The 15728-nt window shown below is 46.1% G+C and overlaps 1 protein-coding gene across 1 annotated transcript in view; it reads left to right on the top strand.

The window, feature by feature from the left end:
- Window positions 1–9754: 9754 nt before the first annotated feature.
- Window positions 9755–15728, top strand: part of LOC141088191 (inter-alpha-trypsin inhibitor heavy chain H3-like) — an 83352-nt gene continuing 77378 nt past the window's right edge. Inside the window, exon 1 of the mRNA XM_073574115.1 lies at window positions 9755–9829. Coding sequence (XP_073430216.1) covers window positions 9755–9829 — 75 coding nt within the window. The remainder of the gene's footprint in view (window positions 9830–15728) is intronic.

The raw sequence follows: 15728 nt of genomic DNA, 5'->3' as shown, positions 1-15728 counted from the left end.
GATTTAGATGAAGGAATTGAGGGTAAACTGATTAAATTTGCTGATGACACAAAGCTAGGAGGGATAGCTAATACTAGAGAAGAGAGAGAGAATATTCAAAAAGATATAAATAAACTGGAGAAGTGGGCAGCAACTAACAGAATGGTTTTTAACAGGGAAAAATGCAAAGTACTACATCTGGGCAATAAAAATGAAAAAAGCATATACAGAATGGGAGGAATAGGGCTACGCAACAGCACATGTGAAAAAGACTTGGGTATACTAATACAGTGGTCCCCAACCTTTTTTGTACCAGGGACCGGCTTCAAGCAAGACCATTCTTCCATGGCCCGGCAGGGCGGGGATGGACGTGTGACAGGGGCGGGGCTTTGGTCATAAGGGGGTGGGACTATGGACTTGGTTGTAGTTTAGCAGTGCATACTTATCATTTAATTATAACATTTATAATGTGACTCAACTCACCATAGGTTTTGAATGAGTAGGAGCACCTGGCTTGTTTCTCTGTTTCAGTGGGAGCACTGGGCTACTTCTACTGATGACCGTCACTGCTAATGATGATTGAAACCTACCAGGAAATGGAGCATTGAGCACTTAAGAAAAATTGTACTGGAGTACTGTACATGCTGATTATTTTCTAATCATCAGCCCTGTCCTGTCCAGCTCTGTGTGGCTCCCCCTGTTGTATGCATGGCTCCCCTGTCCCATCCTTGTATACATGGCTCTGCTCCCATCCTCCCATCCTGTATGCATGGCTCTGCTCCCACTCTCCCATCCTGTATACATCGCTCCCCTGTCCCATCCTGTATACATGGCTCCGCTCCCACTCTCCCTCCCCTGTATATATGGCTCCACTCCCACTCTCCCTCCCCTGTATATATGGCTCCGCTCCCACTCTCCCTCCCTTATATATATATATGGCTCCGTTCCCACTCTCCCTCCCTTGTATATATGGCTCCGCTTCCATTCTCCCTCCCTTGTATATAAGGCTCCGCTTCCATTCTCCCTCCCTTGTATATAAGGCTCCGCTTCCATTCTCCCTCCCTTGTATATATAGCTCCGCTCCCACCCTCCCATCCTGTATACATGGCTCTGCTCCCACTCTCCCTCCCCTGAATATATGGCTCCGCTCCCACTCTCCCTCCCTTGTATTTATGGTTCCGCTCCCACTCTCCCTCCCTTGTATATATGGCTGCACTCCCACTCTCCCTCCCTTGTATATATGGCTCTGCTCCCACTCTCCCTCATTTATATATATATGGCTCCGCTCCCACTCTCCCTCCCCTGTATATATGGCTCCGCTCACACTCTCCCTCCCTTGTATATATGGCTCCGCTCCCACTCTCCTTCCCCTGTATATATGGCTCCGCTCCCACCCTCCCTCCCTTGTATGCATGGCTCCGCTCCCACTCTCCCTCCCCTGTATATATGGCTCTGCTCCCACTCTCCCTCCCTTGTATATATGGCTCCGCTTCCACTCTCCCTCCCTTGTATATATGGCTCCGCTCCCACTCTCCCTCCCTTGTATATATGGCTCCGCTCCCACTCTCCCTCCCTTGTATGCATGGCTCTGCTCCCACTCTCCCTCCCCAGTATATATGGCTCCGCTCCCTCTCTCCCTCCCTTGTATATATGGCTCAGCTCGGCTCCCCCATCCTACTTACCCTCACATCACTGACCTTCCTTTTCCGTCATTGAACTTCCCTCCCTGCATCTCGCGGCGCTTCAGCTCCTGTGCGGAGCGGTCACGTGCCACCACTCATTAAGGTCTATGAATATGGACGCCATGCCTATTGGAGATGAGTGGCGTCCATATTCATGACCTTAAATGAGCAGTACACTTGACCGCTCAGCGCTGGATGAAGCCGCCGTGCCGACAGGGACCTCTAGTTGAGTATCAGCTGCTGCACCGCCATCGGCTTCCCTTGTGTCCGCGGACCGGCAAGGGCACTGCAACGGCCCGGTGCTGAGCCGCGGACCGGTGGTTGGGGACCCCTGTACTAATAGATCACAGACTGAATATGAGTCAACAGTGTGAAGCAGCAGCAAAAAAGGCAAATGCAATTCTAGGATGTATTAACAGAAGCATACAGTCTAGATCACGTGAAGTCATTATTTCCCTCTACTCCTCTTTGGTCAGACCTCATCTGGAATATTGTGTCCAGTTTTGGGCACCACATTTTAAAAAAGACATCAACAAACTGGAGCAAGTTCATAAAAGAGCGACCAGAATGGTGACCGGTCTGCAAACCCTGTCTTATGAGGAAAGGTTGCAGGATTTGGGAATGTTTAGTTTGCAAAAGAGAAGACTGAGAGGAGACTTAATAGCTGTCTACAAATATCTAAAGGGCTGTCACATTGTAGAAGGATCAACTTTATTCTCATTTGCACAAGGAAAGACTAGAAGCAATGGGATGAAACTGAATGGGAGGAGACACAGATTAGATATTAGAAAAAACTTTTTGACAGTTAGAGTGATCAATGAGTGGAACAAGCTGCCACGAGAAGTGGTGAGTTCTCCTTCAATGGAAGTCTTCAAACAGAGGCTGGACAGACATCTGACTGGGATGATTTAGCGAATCCTGCTTTGAGCAGGGGGTTGGACCAGATGGCCCAGGAGGTCCCTTCCAACGCTACGATTCTATGATTCTATGATTCTATGACCAATGCCAACTTCTCTTACCCAACTTTCATAGATTGAGAGTCTTGCATGTTTTGTAATCTTTCGGAGAAAGATCTTACTCTGTTTTCTCAACCCCACATGGTATGCATTCCCACTTAGACTATTTACTTAGTTTACTCACTTATATAGCACCATTGAGTTCCCGTCATCATCATCACTGTCCCCAATGGGGCTCACAATTTAAATCCATATCAGTATGTCTTTGGAGTGTGGGAGGAAACTAGAGAACCTGGTATAAACCCTCCCAAACACGGGGAGAACATACAAACTCCTTGCAGATGTCATTCTTTGTGGGATCAACACTGCAAAGCAACAGTGCTAATCACTGAGCCACCGTGCTGCTCGTTTTTCAGAAATATCCCCACTGTAAGATTATGTAAGAATGACATTGGCTGTACATCATAGTCAGACCATGCCCCTGTTGTGTTAGATATTTAAACTATACACCCCTCAGTTTATGCCTGTCACTTGCATCTTCATGAGTTATGAAAAGTTGTGATTGGCCCCTTTCCATCCAAACTCATTTCTCTGGATGGAACACCTCCAGACACTTCTTTCCCACCATTGGGACTGATGCAATTTACAAGAAAAGTTCGGCTTTTTATTTCAACCACTTATTCCAGACAGTCTGAATATCTCAATGACACATATTTGAGCATCTACAGGGTTGTTCAATTTAGCAGAGATAGGCGATGGTCACGCCTTAAAATTGTCCTGCTTTGATTATCTTAAAAACACCTTCTCTTTCCATGATCATGAAAGTTATCACTAATTGCAAATTGAACATTTTGCCATGTCTGTGCTTAGTTCTCCCAGAGTTTCAGCAACAACTAAGTAGAACATGACCATCCACTAGAAGGTTAATATCAGATATCTGTAGATTACGCAATTCTTCCGAGAGGGCAACCCACTAAATACCTGTAGATGAATAAGGCCCTATTCAGGTGTCCATTTTTCTCACGTCTGGGAAAAATGGACCGATTATTTTGATCAGACTCTGATCACAGTTTAATGAGAGCGTGGTTTGAGTGTAATCAGTTTTTCTTGTACGTGGAGAGAAGAAGTTTCTCCACTTTCTCCTTCCTGACAGTCATTGGACAGTACATGGATGACATGAGTGTGGTCCAATTTTTTCATGTACCCATAGACTTCTATTTGCGATTTTGATCCAGCCCTCGGATCAAAATCTGACATGTCTCCGCAATTTTCCGTGGACCAACACACGAAATCATGGACTTGTGAATGGCCCCATAGACTATCACAGGTACGTGTGCTACCAGTGAAAACAACATATAGCACTCAAACACAAAAATGGACATCTGAATGATTGATGACTAAATGGGAACTGTTTTTAGCTTGAGAGCTGCCGCTCCAGCATTTGGCAAGTCATTTGAGAAAAATCTTCAATATGCACCTTACAAGAAGAACCAATATAAGATTATCATCTACTGGTATCATACTCTAGAAATATTAAACAAATTATGTATCCTCTAATTCCACATGAGATAATCAATTTGCATTGCTCTGGGATTCACAATGATTCTGAATCCACTTACCAGAAAGTAGATGCTCCCGGGAATGTGCATCACTGGGACAGAAGACAGGTAGTAAATGGTTTGCTTTAGTTCCACCACACAGTTGCTTTTTTGGGAGCCATGATGAGAGCGTGGCACCTTCTGGATGTGGCAGTGAAGAAACTCAGTTAGCACATGAGCATGCTCCGATAACACCTTATCCGAACACGTTCGCTCATCACTATTCCTAATGTCACTTAAAGGGAATCTGTCACCCCATTTTCGTCCGGTAAGCTGCGGCCACAGACATGAGGGGCTTATCTACAGCATTCTGTAGTGCTGTCGATAAGTCCCCGATGTAACCTGAAAGATAAGAAAAACAAGTTAGATTATACTCACCCGGGAGTCTGGTCCGGTTCGATGGGTGTCGCGGATCTCTCTGACCTTTCCCGGCGCCTGTGCACTGCAGTACTTTACTCTGCCCTCAACAGGGCAGATAAAGTATGCCTTCACAGGAGCCGCGGCAGAAGTAAGAAGGAGGACGTCATCGCTAGATGATGGGAGGCGCCGGACCGCAACACCCACCGCTCGGGACCGCGCACCCCGGTGAGTATAGAGACACAACAAGAAAACAGATTTGCAAAAATACTCTGCAGTAAAATATATGACAGTAATCAGCAAGTGCTGGATAACAAATACAGGGTATTTAGTAGATACGTTTTTTTGCAAAAAAAATGTATACCAAGCTGCTTCACCGCATCAAGGTAACCCGTATTGAAGCAGTCCCTATCTAATGTATTTAAAACCTGAACATCTGAACATTGTCTAAAATGAACAGGATTCGGACAGTCACTTCTTAGTATGGGCTTGTGGTGCAAAACAGCTCTTTTGTGCATGCCACACAAGAGAGGGGTGGGGTCTCTCAAACCATGCTAGGCAAGGAAAAAACGGATTAAAAACACATGTGACATGCACAATGTGAACAAGTTGGTAAGACAACGTTCACACCACCCACTAACTGAGACACAACAAGAAAACAGATTTGCAAAAATACTCTGCAGTAAAATATATGACAGTAATCAGCAAGTGCTGGATAACAAATACAGGGTATTTAGTCGATACTTTTTTTGCAAAAAAATGTATACCAAGCTGCTTCACCGCGTCAAGGTAATCTGTTATGAATGAGTCACCGGAGGAGGAGAAAACAAAAATACAAGCTAAGTCCAGAAAACCGGAGAGGTTGGTAGCTATTGGATTGCAGACCCCTGATCCTATACACCACAACTAACAGTAGCTGTGGGGGGTTCCTACGGTGCCCTAGACCCCTCGTCACAGCCGGAGAACTACATAAGCCTAAAGAAGGAAAGGGGAAATCTAAACTGCCCCAGAGCAGACCCCAAAGCAATAGACAGCCCCCAACAAGTATTGTCGGTGAAAAACAGATGAAAACACAAACACAGACAGAAAGACAGGCTGAGCAAACAATGGGGCCCAACTAACTAGATAGGACAGGACAGAAAAGATGCTGGCTGCAATCCGCAAAAAAACCCTACCAAAAATGTCCCAACCGTCTGATAGGGAAAAAGGCCCTGAAGTCGCTAGACTTCAAAATCACTATATCAGCACTCAGGTATATTCTGAAAACAGAGCAAAAGAGATCAACTGATCAGAGACAAAAATGGAATTCAGCCAGTCCCAACCAGGACTGGCTGAATACAAACACTAAGGAAACCAGACAAAATCTCATGGAATAATAGCAGGGCAAAAAACTTAGCTTTTAGTAGACAGGAACTAAACTGGATGCAAGAGCTCAGAGCAGAAAGGATCACCAGCAGCCCTGCAGGGCGTCGGCTGCCTTATATCCAGTCAGAAATTCCAGATGTCCAATCACTCCGCCTGTTCAGATGACAGGTTCTTCCCATCCCAATCAATTTCACTACCTCTCTTCACCAGCAGAGGGAGTTCATCAGACACCAAAGGTGAAGGGGAGAATGAACTCACAACAGTAACCCGTATTGAAGCAATCCCTATCTAATGTATTTAAAACCTGAACATCTGAACAGTGTCTAAAATGAGCAGGATTCGGACAGGCGCTTCTTAGTATGGGCTTGTGGTGCAAGACAGCTCTTTTGTGCATGCCACACAAGAGAGGGGTGGGGTCTCTCAAACCATGCTAGGCAAGGAAAAAACGGATTAAAAACACAAGTGACATGCACAATGTGAACAAGTCGGTAAGACAACGTTCACACCACCCACTAACTGAGACACAACAAGAAAACAGATTTGCAAAAATACTCTGCAGTAAAGTATATGACAGTAATCAGCAAGTGCTGGATAACAAATACAGGGTATTTAGTCGATAAGTTTTTTTGCAAAAAAAATGTATACCAAGCTGCTTCACCGCGTCAAGGTAACCCGTATTGAAGCAGTCCCTATCGAATGTATTTAAAACCTGAACATCTGAACAGTGTCTAAAATGAATAGGATTCGGACAGGCGCTTCTTAGTATGGGCTTGTGGTGCAAGACAGCTCTTTTGTGCATGCCACACAAGAGAGGGGTGGGGTCTCTCAAACCATGCTGGGCAAGGAAAAAATGGATTAAAAACACATGTGACATGCACAAGTGTGAACAAGTCGGTAAGACAACGTTCACACCACCCACTAACTGAGACACAACAAAAAAACAGATTTGCAAAAATATTCTGCAGTAAAATATATGACAGTAATCAGCAAGTGCTGGATAACAAATACAGGGTATTTAGTCGATACTTTTTTTGCAAAAAAAAGTATACCAAGCTGCTTCACCGCGTCAAGGTAACCGGTATTACCGTAGTACTGCTCCCCCCTCCCTGTCTTGCTCTACACAAGAAGAAATGCGTAGAGCAAGACAGGAAGGGGGGGGATCAGGTGAATAAGCCCCGCCCATCGGTCCGGACCGTGGCAGTTTACATACATCTGAACCGATATAAAAAAAGGTATTTATGCATGAAAGGTGCGGGGTCAGGGGGAAGCAAAAGTACTAAGAGAATCCTTATGTGACACACAATTGAATGATATCATTATATGATATCTCAAAAAAGGGGTGACAGGTGCCCTTTAAAGAGAACCTGACGCCAGGTAAATTGGTTTCCAACGATCCATTTATATCATCATGTCCCTGCATAACCTTGAAAAAGTGTTTCATACATGTCCCGCTCTGCATGTAAATTGCGCAATCCGGTCCACTGGGTGATTCCAGATTGCGATCAGCGCCACCCCGGTCCTTTCATAGGCTGCCTCTTCTATCTTGATGGAAGTGGATGACATTTCTACATCATCCACACCGTGTTAGAAGTCTTGTACCTGCAAGTTTCATGCCTGTAAGTGAGCCGCAGGCTTCCCTGGACGCATAGTGGACATGGGATTTCTTGAAATCCGATCCACTATGCTGTAACATCTGGCCGCTGCGGGTTGGACGTTGCGCAAGTACACAGCGTCAAACCCGCAGCAAATACTGAGTGTCTGCACCTACCCTTAGACATTTATGGATTATCACATAGATATGCCATGTCTTTCATGAGACTATAATCACCACATTTATTAGTTACAATAAGGCTACTTTCACACATCAGTTGTTTGCCGTCAGGCATGATCCGGCTTTTTTTAGAAAAAACGGATCCGGCATAAATTTTGGAGAACTGTAGAAATGGATCCGTTTTTTTGCTGGATCCGTCTCTGTTCCTGGAGGCTGGCCAATTGGATCTGAGCATGCGCAGACTTAAAAAAACCGGATCCGGTGGCTGGATCCGTCTTTTTCTGGATCCGGCGCATTCCGGCGCCCATAGACTTTCATTGTAGCAAAAAGCTGGAAGCGCCGGATCCGGCGCTTCCGTCTTTTTCGCCGGAGACAAAAAACGTTACAGTAGACGTTTTTTCAAGACGCCGGAATGAGACAAGTTGCCGGATCCGGCAAAAAACGGATGAAACGCAATGCCATCCGGCACGATCCGGCGCTAATGCAAGTCAATGGGGAAAAACCGGATCCGGCATTGCATTTTGCCGGATCCGTTTTTTCCAAAAAAAGCCGGATCGCGCATGAAGGCAAAAAACTGATGTGTGAAAGAGGACTTAGTGAAAACTGGGAAAATTTTGGAGCAAATTTATGTCTTCTTTGCAAGTGTAAATATAACTTCCTGACTCTCAGACAGGCTAAAATGTGCAATATTTATTAAGAGGCATGTACAGATATACTATCTTCTAAAATGGCATAAAAACGGTCTAAGGCTATGTTCACATGCTGCGTTTTTGGTGCATTTTTTTTCCACAGGCGAAATCTGCTCTCTTGGCAGTAAAGAAGCTGCTTACAAAAAGCAGGTTTTGCTGAGTTTTTGCTGCGCTTTTTTTGCTGTGTTTTTATTGTCTTCTTCATAACTTACTGCAACACAGCTTACAGTAGGTTGTGTTATAGCACTTAGCAAAAAACTCCCTCTTATAGCATTCAGGGAGCCCGAAGCTTAAAGTTTGAAAGCGGAGCAGTTTTCTGCACAATCACTTAAAGGATATCTGTCAACAGGTTTTTGCTATGCAATCAGAGAGCATCATGATGTAGAGGCTGAGACCCTGATTCCAGTTATGTGTCACTTACTGAGCTGTATTTTGCTGTTTCAATAAAATCAGTGATTCTTTCAGCAGGACATAATCACTACAGGACTAAGTGTCTTATGCCTTCTGATATGACCACACCCCCACCACTGATTGGCAGCTTTCTGTCAATACACAGAAGGCAGCCAATCAGTGGTGTGGGTGGGGTTATACACAGCTCAACATTCAGAGGTCTGCTAGCTCTGTAGCAGAGAAAACTGTGATTCTATTTTAACTTCTGCACCAAGTAAACTCGGTGACATATTACTGGAATCAGGGCATCTGCCCCTGCATCATGCTTTTGTCATATTACAAAGCAAAAAACCTTCCCTTTAATCTTGCAGGAAAAATGTTGTTTCACGCACAAGGGCCAATGATAATGGCTGTGCAGTTTTAGTTTTGGGGGTGAAATAGCAATTAAATTATTTTTGCAGGAAACAGCATCACAGGGTTGCTGCTGTCTAAAGCCGCAGCATGATGGTTGGGTGAGAATGCAGCCTCAGGCTTGGGCTACACGTGACCACAAATTTCAGACAAATCATGCGATTGAAAACATTTGCACAACTTTTCTGTGACTTACTGTCGCAGGATTATTTTAGAGCTGTGATTTTGCTGTAATAAAATGGACAAATCGTAAATAAGTCATACAGAAGCCACTTGTACTGCTAATTTTCATGTACAACTCTAGACGGTCCTCAATTTCGCCCTCTGTGTCCTGTGTGGTCCTGTGATATTCCAGTCCAGTACTTTCAAAGTTCTATATATTGATTTACTAACCTAATTTCTGAACTGATAAAAAAACAATGTTCTTCATTGTTCTCCCCATAAAACTCAATTGCTTATTACTTGTCTGTTTATGTAATCTGCACACTTTATCCTTGTATTTTGTAATGTTATGTAGAATAACCTTGTGTCATCCGGACCGGTCTCTTATCCCAACATGGATTCCCTTCTGGTTCTCTACACTTTGTCATTTTATCTTCTTTTGCCTGTAAAGAGTGATATTCTGATTCAGGTCAGTTTCATTTTTTTCTGGTCTCAAGGTGGGATAAGATTGCATATTATAAGATGTGTATAGTAGCTATTATTAAAGGGGTTTTCCAGACACAATAAAATGATCTGACTGTCCTTGTAATAAGTCCCTAAACCCCCATGTAGCCTTTAAGCCCCCTTTACATTTAGCGATACACCAGCGATCCCGACAACGATATGACCCGGTCAGGATCACTGGTGCATCGCTAAATGGTCGCTAGTAAGCTGCCACACAGGAAGATCTCACCAGCGATGTACCGACGCAGCAGCGGTCGTTACTTACCTTTCAGATGCGGCGATGATGACGTCCTCCACCCGCGTCCACGCGTCGCTCGTTGGTTCCAGCAGGAAGCAGCCGACGAGAAATGAACCTGGACAATCTCGCGCGATCAGCGATGACCAGCAGGGGAGCCAGTCGGAGGTAAGTATCACATGTAGCGATATGGCTAGCGATATCGCTGCTGCGTCACAAAATCGGTGACGCTTTAGCGATATCGCTAATATCACTATGTGTAAAGCCCCCTTTATTCTCATTAATTATCTTCCCTTCTGCCTCTTGCCACATTCCTTGTGAACGGTTATTGTTTGCATTCTGAACTTCCTGCCAGCTCTCTCTCTTTGCCTCTAGACTACACTTTCCAAGAGGCAGAGCTGCATCTGTCCCACAGCTCACTTACTCCCACCTTCAATATTCACCCTCTCCACCAACAAAGCACCATCCTGAGACTCTTATACAGTCTCAAGATGGTTGAATCACTGCCAACAGTATCTCCCTATTAGACCTCCTAGTATGAACAATCGAGAGACTCTTCTGCAGTCAGCGTTGTAGGTACTGACACAGGCACTACACAGTGTACCTAATGGTAGAATTAAAGAAACGCTCTCATCAAAGTTTTCATCATCTTACTAGATTGCAATTATCAAATTACATAGCACTGTGTACTTACAATTGCTCATTTTTCCTTTCTACCCAGTTAACCATTATCTTTTTTTGCTCTATGTAGAAACAGGAAGCATCTTGTCCCTCTGCATTTATCATTCCCCTCTTCAACTACTGAGCCAACGGCTATGCTCCTCCCCTCCGCCATAGACTTTTGCAGTGACTCATGACTCAATACTGGGAAAATTGACCTCCTGCTTCTTCATAGAGCTTAGAAGGATTCAGCTGGGCAGTTATTAATCACGTGATGTCATAGACTTAATGGAAAACAGAAGAATTAACTGGGTAGAAAGGAAAAATGAGCAATTGTAAATACACAGTGCTGCATAATATGATAGCAACATATTAAGAGAATAAAAAGTGCTTCTTTAAGTAATATAATGCATTATAATGTTATCTAGCACTCTGGAATGCCCAGCACCAACTGGTCACAAATTGCTGATTGCTATTATTCAAAGTGGAGCCTGCACTGCCTCTATAGGCTCTGCTCTTCCTCCCTGTACACATTGACAGTCGCTCATAAGTGGCCAAAGATCACAGGCCATGCCACCATGACATCACTATCACTGCTCGGAGGGTTGTTGGCTGAGTCCTCCTGCGTGTAGGGCTGCGCTTGACTGAGAGACTACATTCTGTTCAAAGCACAGACCGGAAATCTCTTTACTCTGTGCTTTGAATGGACTGTAGCAGACAGTAAGGAGCTGGAGGCCACATAACCATATGTGATCATTCTGGAACAGTGAAGGAACTAAATTATGAAGTGTCTTGATTACTCATTTGCTTTGCAATGTTTTCATTATGCCTGAATAGCCCTTTCAATAGTCAGACTAGTATTTATGTGACTATGGATTCTTGTGGTCCAAAACAGTATTTGATATTACTTGTAAGTAGCCAAGTAATTAAAATCTTACTAAGAAACCTTGGTGATGATAACACTCATTGCACAATGCCAAGATTATTAAATTTAACAATAAACTCAAACAGGTTTTCACCTCCAACAAAAGCTTCTTCAATTCGAGAAACAGCACTAAGCTTTCCCATTGAAGTGCATAGTACTGAGCTGCAGAACTAAAAATACTGCAGAGTCTAGAATAAACGTGATTAGGCCATTCTGCTGATCGGTGTGGTCCAAGGGAGTGGAGCCCCCTCCAATACAATGAGCACTGAGCTTTGATGGTGCTGACTTTGGGGTGCAAGAAAGGAAGTGACACTATTGAATGACCAAACAGAAATGCAGAAAAGGGCAGATGTTTTACACCTTAAAGGGGTATTCCCATCTCCCAAGATCCTCTCCCAATATGTAGTAGGTGCAGTGGCGTAACTACAAAGGTATGGGCCCCGGTGCGAACTTTCAAATGGGGCCCCCCTTGCCAAAATACATGCACATCTCCGCTCCGTACACCTCGTACACGCGCAGCTCCACTCCATACACCTCGTACATGCGTGGCTCCACTCCGTACACCTCGTACACGAGTGGCTCCGCTCCATACACCTCGTACACGTGCGGCTCCGCTCCGTACACCTCGTACATGCGTGACTCCACTCCATACACCTCGTACACACGTGACTCCGCCCCGTACACCTCGTACACGCGGCTCCGCTCGGCACACCTCGTACACACGCAGCTCCTCTCCGCACACCTCGTACACTCGCGGCACCGCTCCACACATCTCGTACACACGAGGCTCCACTCCGCACACCTCGTACACACGGCTCCGTACACCTCGTACACACGGCTCCGCTCCGTACACCTCGTACACACGGCTCCTCTCCGTACACCTCGTACACACGAGGCTCCACTCCGCACACCTCGTACACACGCAGCTCCGCTCCGCACACCTCGTACACACGAGGCTCCACTCCGCACACCTCTTTCACATGCGAATCCACTCCGTACACGTTGTACACACACGGCTCCGCTCCGTCCACCCCGTACACACAAAGCTCTGCTCTGTACACATCGTACACACACGGCTCCACTCCGTACACCTCCTACACACACGGCTCCGCTCCATACACCTCATACACACACGGCTCCGCTCCATCCAAAATTGTACACACACAGCTCTGCTACATCCACCCTGTAAACCCCTCCTGACCCCACACATAAACTTTACATCATCCAGCACCATGAAAACCAGCACAGCAGAGTCCGCTCCTGATCATGTGACCCCTGACTCCTCCCCTCCTGTGACCTCATCACAGGTCCTGTGCGCACATTGGGGAAAACAGCCTAGCAACGGGCTGCTGTCAATGCAGTGGGTCTCTGTGGGAGGGCAAGGATGGGGTGCATGGGGGGGCGTGGTGGCTCAGTGCAGTTCGGGACGCGAGTGGGGGGGGGCAAAAATGAGACTGTCCTGCGAGAATCGGGATGATTGGGAGGTATGCCTGATGGGCCCCTGACTCCCCCGGGCCCTGTCGCAGTGGCGACTCCTGCGACCGTGGTAGTTACGCCCCTGAGTAGGTGTAATAATAATAATATTAGCAAATACCTCCAATTAGAAATGTAGCACAGTTTTTTCGTTGTCTCTTTCCTCATGTGGAGGCATTGCAGGACCTTAGGTATCCATGGTTAGGACCACTGATAGTTAGCTAGTTGCTAGTGTACATTGATAGTGTACATTGCCATTGATACCTAATGTCCTGCACATGAGGAAAGAGGTATAGCGAATCAAAAAAGCTACACTACATCTCTAATTGGAGATATTTGCTAATATTATTATTATTACATCTATTACATATTGTGAGAGGATCTTGGAGATGGGAATACCCCTTTAAGCATTGCACTTTAGTATTTGTAGGTGGGACTGAGGTGTGTCTGTATAACAGTGTTTGGGGTGTGCCATATCTCCCAACTTCCAGAGAAGATAAAGGGGACAGACTATGTGCCATACATAGCTTAGGCCTCTTTCACACATCCATCTGTCACCATCAGTCAAAATCCGGCGTTTTGCAAAAAAAACGGATCCGCCATTTTTCTTGGCGGATCCGTTTTTCTTCCCATTGACTTGCATTATCGGCGGATCTTGATGGATGGTCATCCGTAGGATCCGTTTTTTTCACGGATCCGCTAAAATTTGGGCGTCCGCTGACATGACTGGATGGACACTGAAACGTTTTTTTGCTGGCCGGATCCGCATTTGCCCGGAAGAAAATTTAACCCTAAATCCCGTTCTGAAATTTAACCCTAAATCCCGTTCAAAGAGCTGAGAATCTCTCTGTCTCTCTCCCTCTCCCTCTCTCCCTCTCCCTCTCTCTCTCTCTCCCCCTCTCTCTCTCCCGCTCTCTCCTTTTTCCAGGCACGGGTTCCTTTAAAATTCAACCTTACACGGATCCGTCAACACAACGGTCCGGTGCCACCCGTTTCTTTCAATCCGCCTACGGATCCGTTTTCCGAAGTTCATGACACCAGGGTGCACTTAATTAACCTCTGTTTTCTGGCAATGTGATGTAATGTGGTGAACTCCAAATAGTCCCGTAAACAGGGAGGCCAGACAGGCTATTGTTAATGGGTCGCCCACCCAGGGCCGTGGGGTACTCGGTACCGGGACGGTGTCAGGGGGATGTGTCACAGCAGCGGTGACCCGGTCCGTGGCCTTGGGCGCCCAAATCAATGGTGGTTTGTAATAGAGGTTAGGTGAATAGTTCGTGACGCCACCCGTGGTGTTTGGCAAGTAAGATGTTAAGCCAACGCTGCTTGCAGATCCACTGGGACTGATGGTGTGATGCAGCAAAGATGGTGTAGCTCCCCACAGGTGGAGCTGTAGTCCCAGGGCAGTGTAGGCGCTATGGATGAGGATAGGTGCAGGATGGTGTGGATGCTGGTACCCAGATGTAGCGGTGCTAAAGGTATTAGCGACGGATGAATGGAGGACACCAGAGCTTGCAGTTTCAAAGCTTTACTCACAGATCGTGGTACACACTGGTGCCTGCCTCCGTGCCGTGTCCTCTGGGGTAGAGACTCAATCAACCTCCCGGGCAAGTCAGGGCTCTCCTCTCCTACACTCCGCCAACATGTACCTTCCTGAACGACTCCGCCAATGCGCCTTGTGGTGTGAAGCACTCCAGTACTTAGTTACCCTGGAATACCTCCTTTCTAGATGTTCCTAGAACGCTACTTGTATGACAGACAGCTGTAGCCTGCTCGGGGATTCTCCTGGATCCCGGCTCTCTATTCGTGTTGCTGTTGTGTCCCAAGTCTTGGATGGGAGTAGTGCATTTACAGCCAACTACTCCACCTGTGTCTGCTGCAGAACCATAAGTGTCCATAAAACCTCGGGGACCAGGCCCCGGCCTTGCGCTGAAAACCTATAGGCAGGGTTCCTATCCAACCCACTCCTCCTCTCTGTTCTCTACTCCTTTGTTCCGTACTTGTCTTTCCTTCGTATGGATGCTTAGGTTACAGGTCTACGTCTCTCCACCTTTCTTACTTTCCCGTGCCAGCTGGCTCAGGTCACTGAGGCAGCTGCAGCACTCCTTCCTCCATCCCTTCTTCCAGGGATCCCCACTCCTCCCTGAGTGGCTTCCGACTCCGCCGACCTTCTGTCAGACTGACCCCTAAGGGACTGACCTGTAATTCTAAAGCTTCCCTATCTTTTATATGTATCTAAACTCCACCCACCTCCCAGCACATCTCGTGTTACGAAGCAAGGACCCACGAAAGGTGCTCAGCATGGAGCTGCAATCTGGTCCTTTTCTGAACTACCCTGTTGTGTGGGATGCAGGTGTTGGAGTGTGGAAAGGAGTTCCCAACTTACCAGGATGGTGGGGCACTACACCTTAGGAGAAGGTGCAGTACCTCTGTGGCGACTGAGCCTCAGGGGCACCACATTAAACTTTACTTGATCGAATACACAGGTACATCTAGATAAACAATGACTGAACAGAGATTCAATTCCAATGCAGCAATCACAGTTACTTTCCATTATAATAATGAAGATAT

Source organism: Dendrobates tinctorius, unplaced genomic scaffold, assembly GCF_039654945.1.
Source record: "Dendrobates tinctorius isolate UK_male_01 unplaced genomic scaffold, ASM3965494v1 ptg000038l, whole genome shotgun sequence".
In the NCBI taxonomy this organism is placed as follows: domain Eukaryota; kingdom Metazoa; phylum Chordata; class Amphibia; order Anura; family Dendrobatidae; genus Dendrobates; species Dendrobates tinctorius.
Note: the sequence above shows the minus strand (reverse complement) of the source record. Positions and strands in the feature narration are given on the sequence as shown.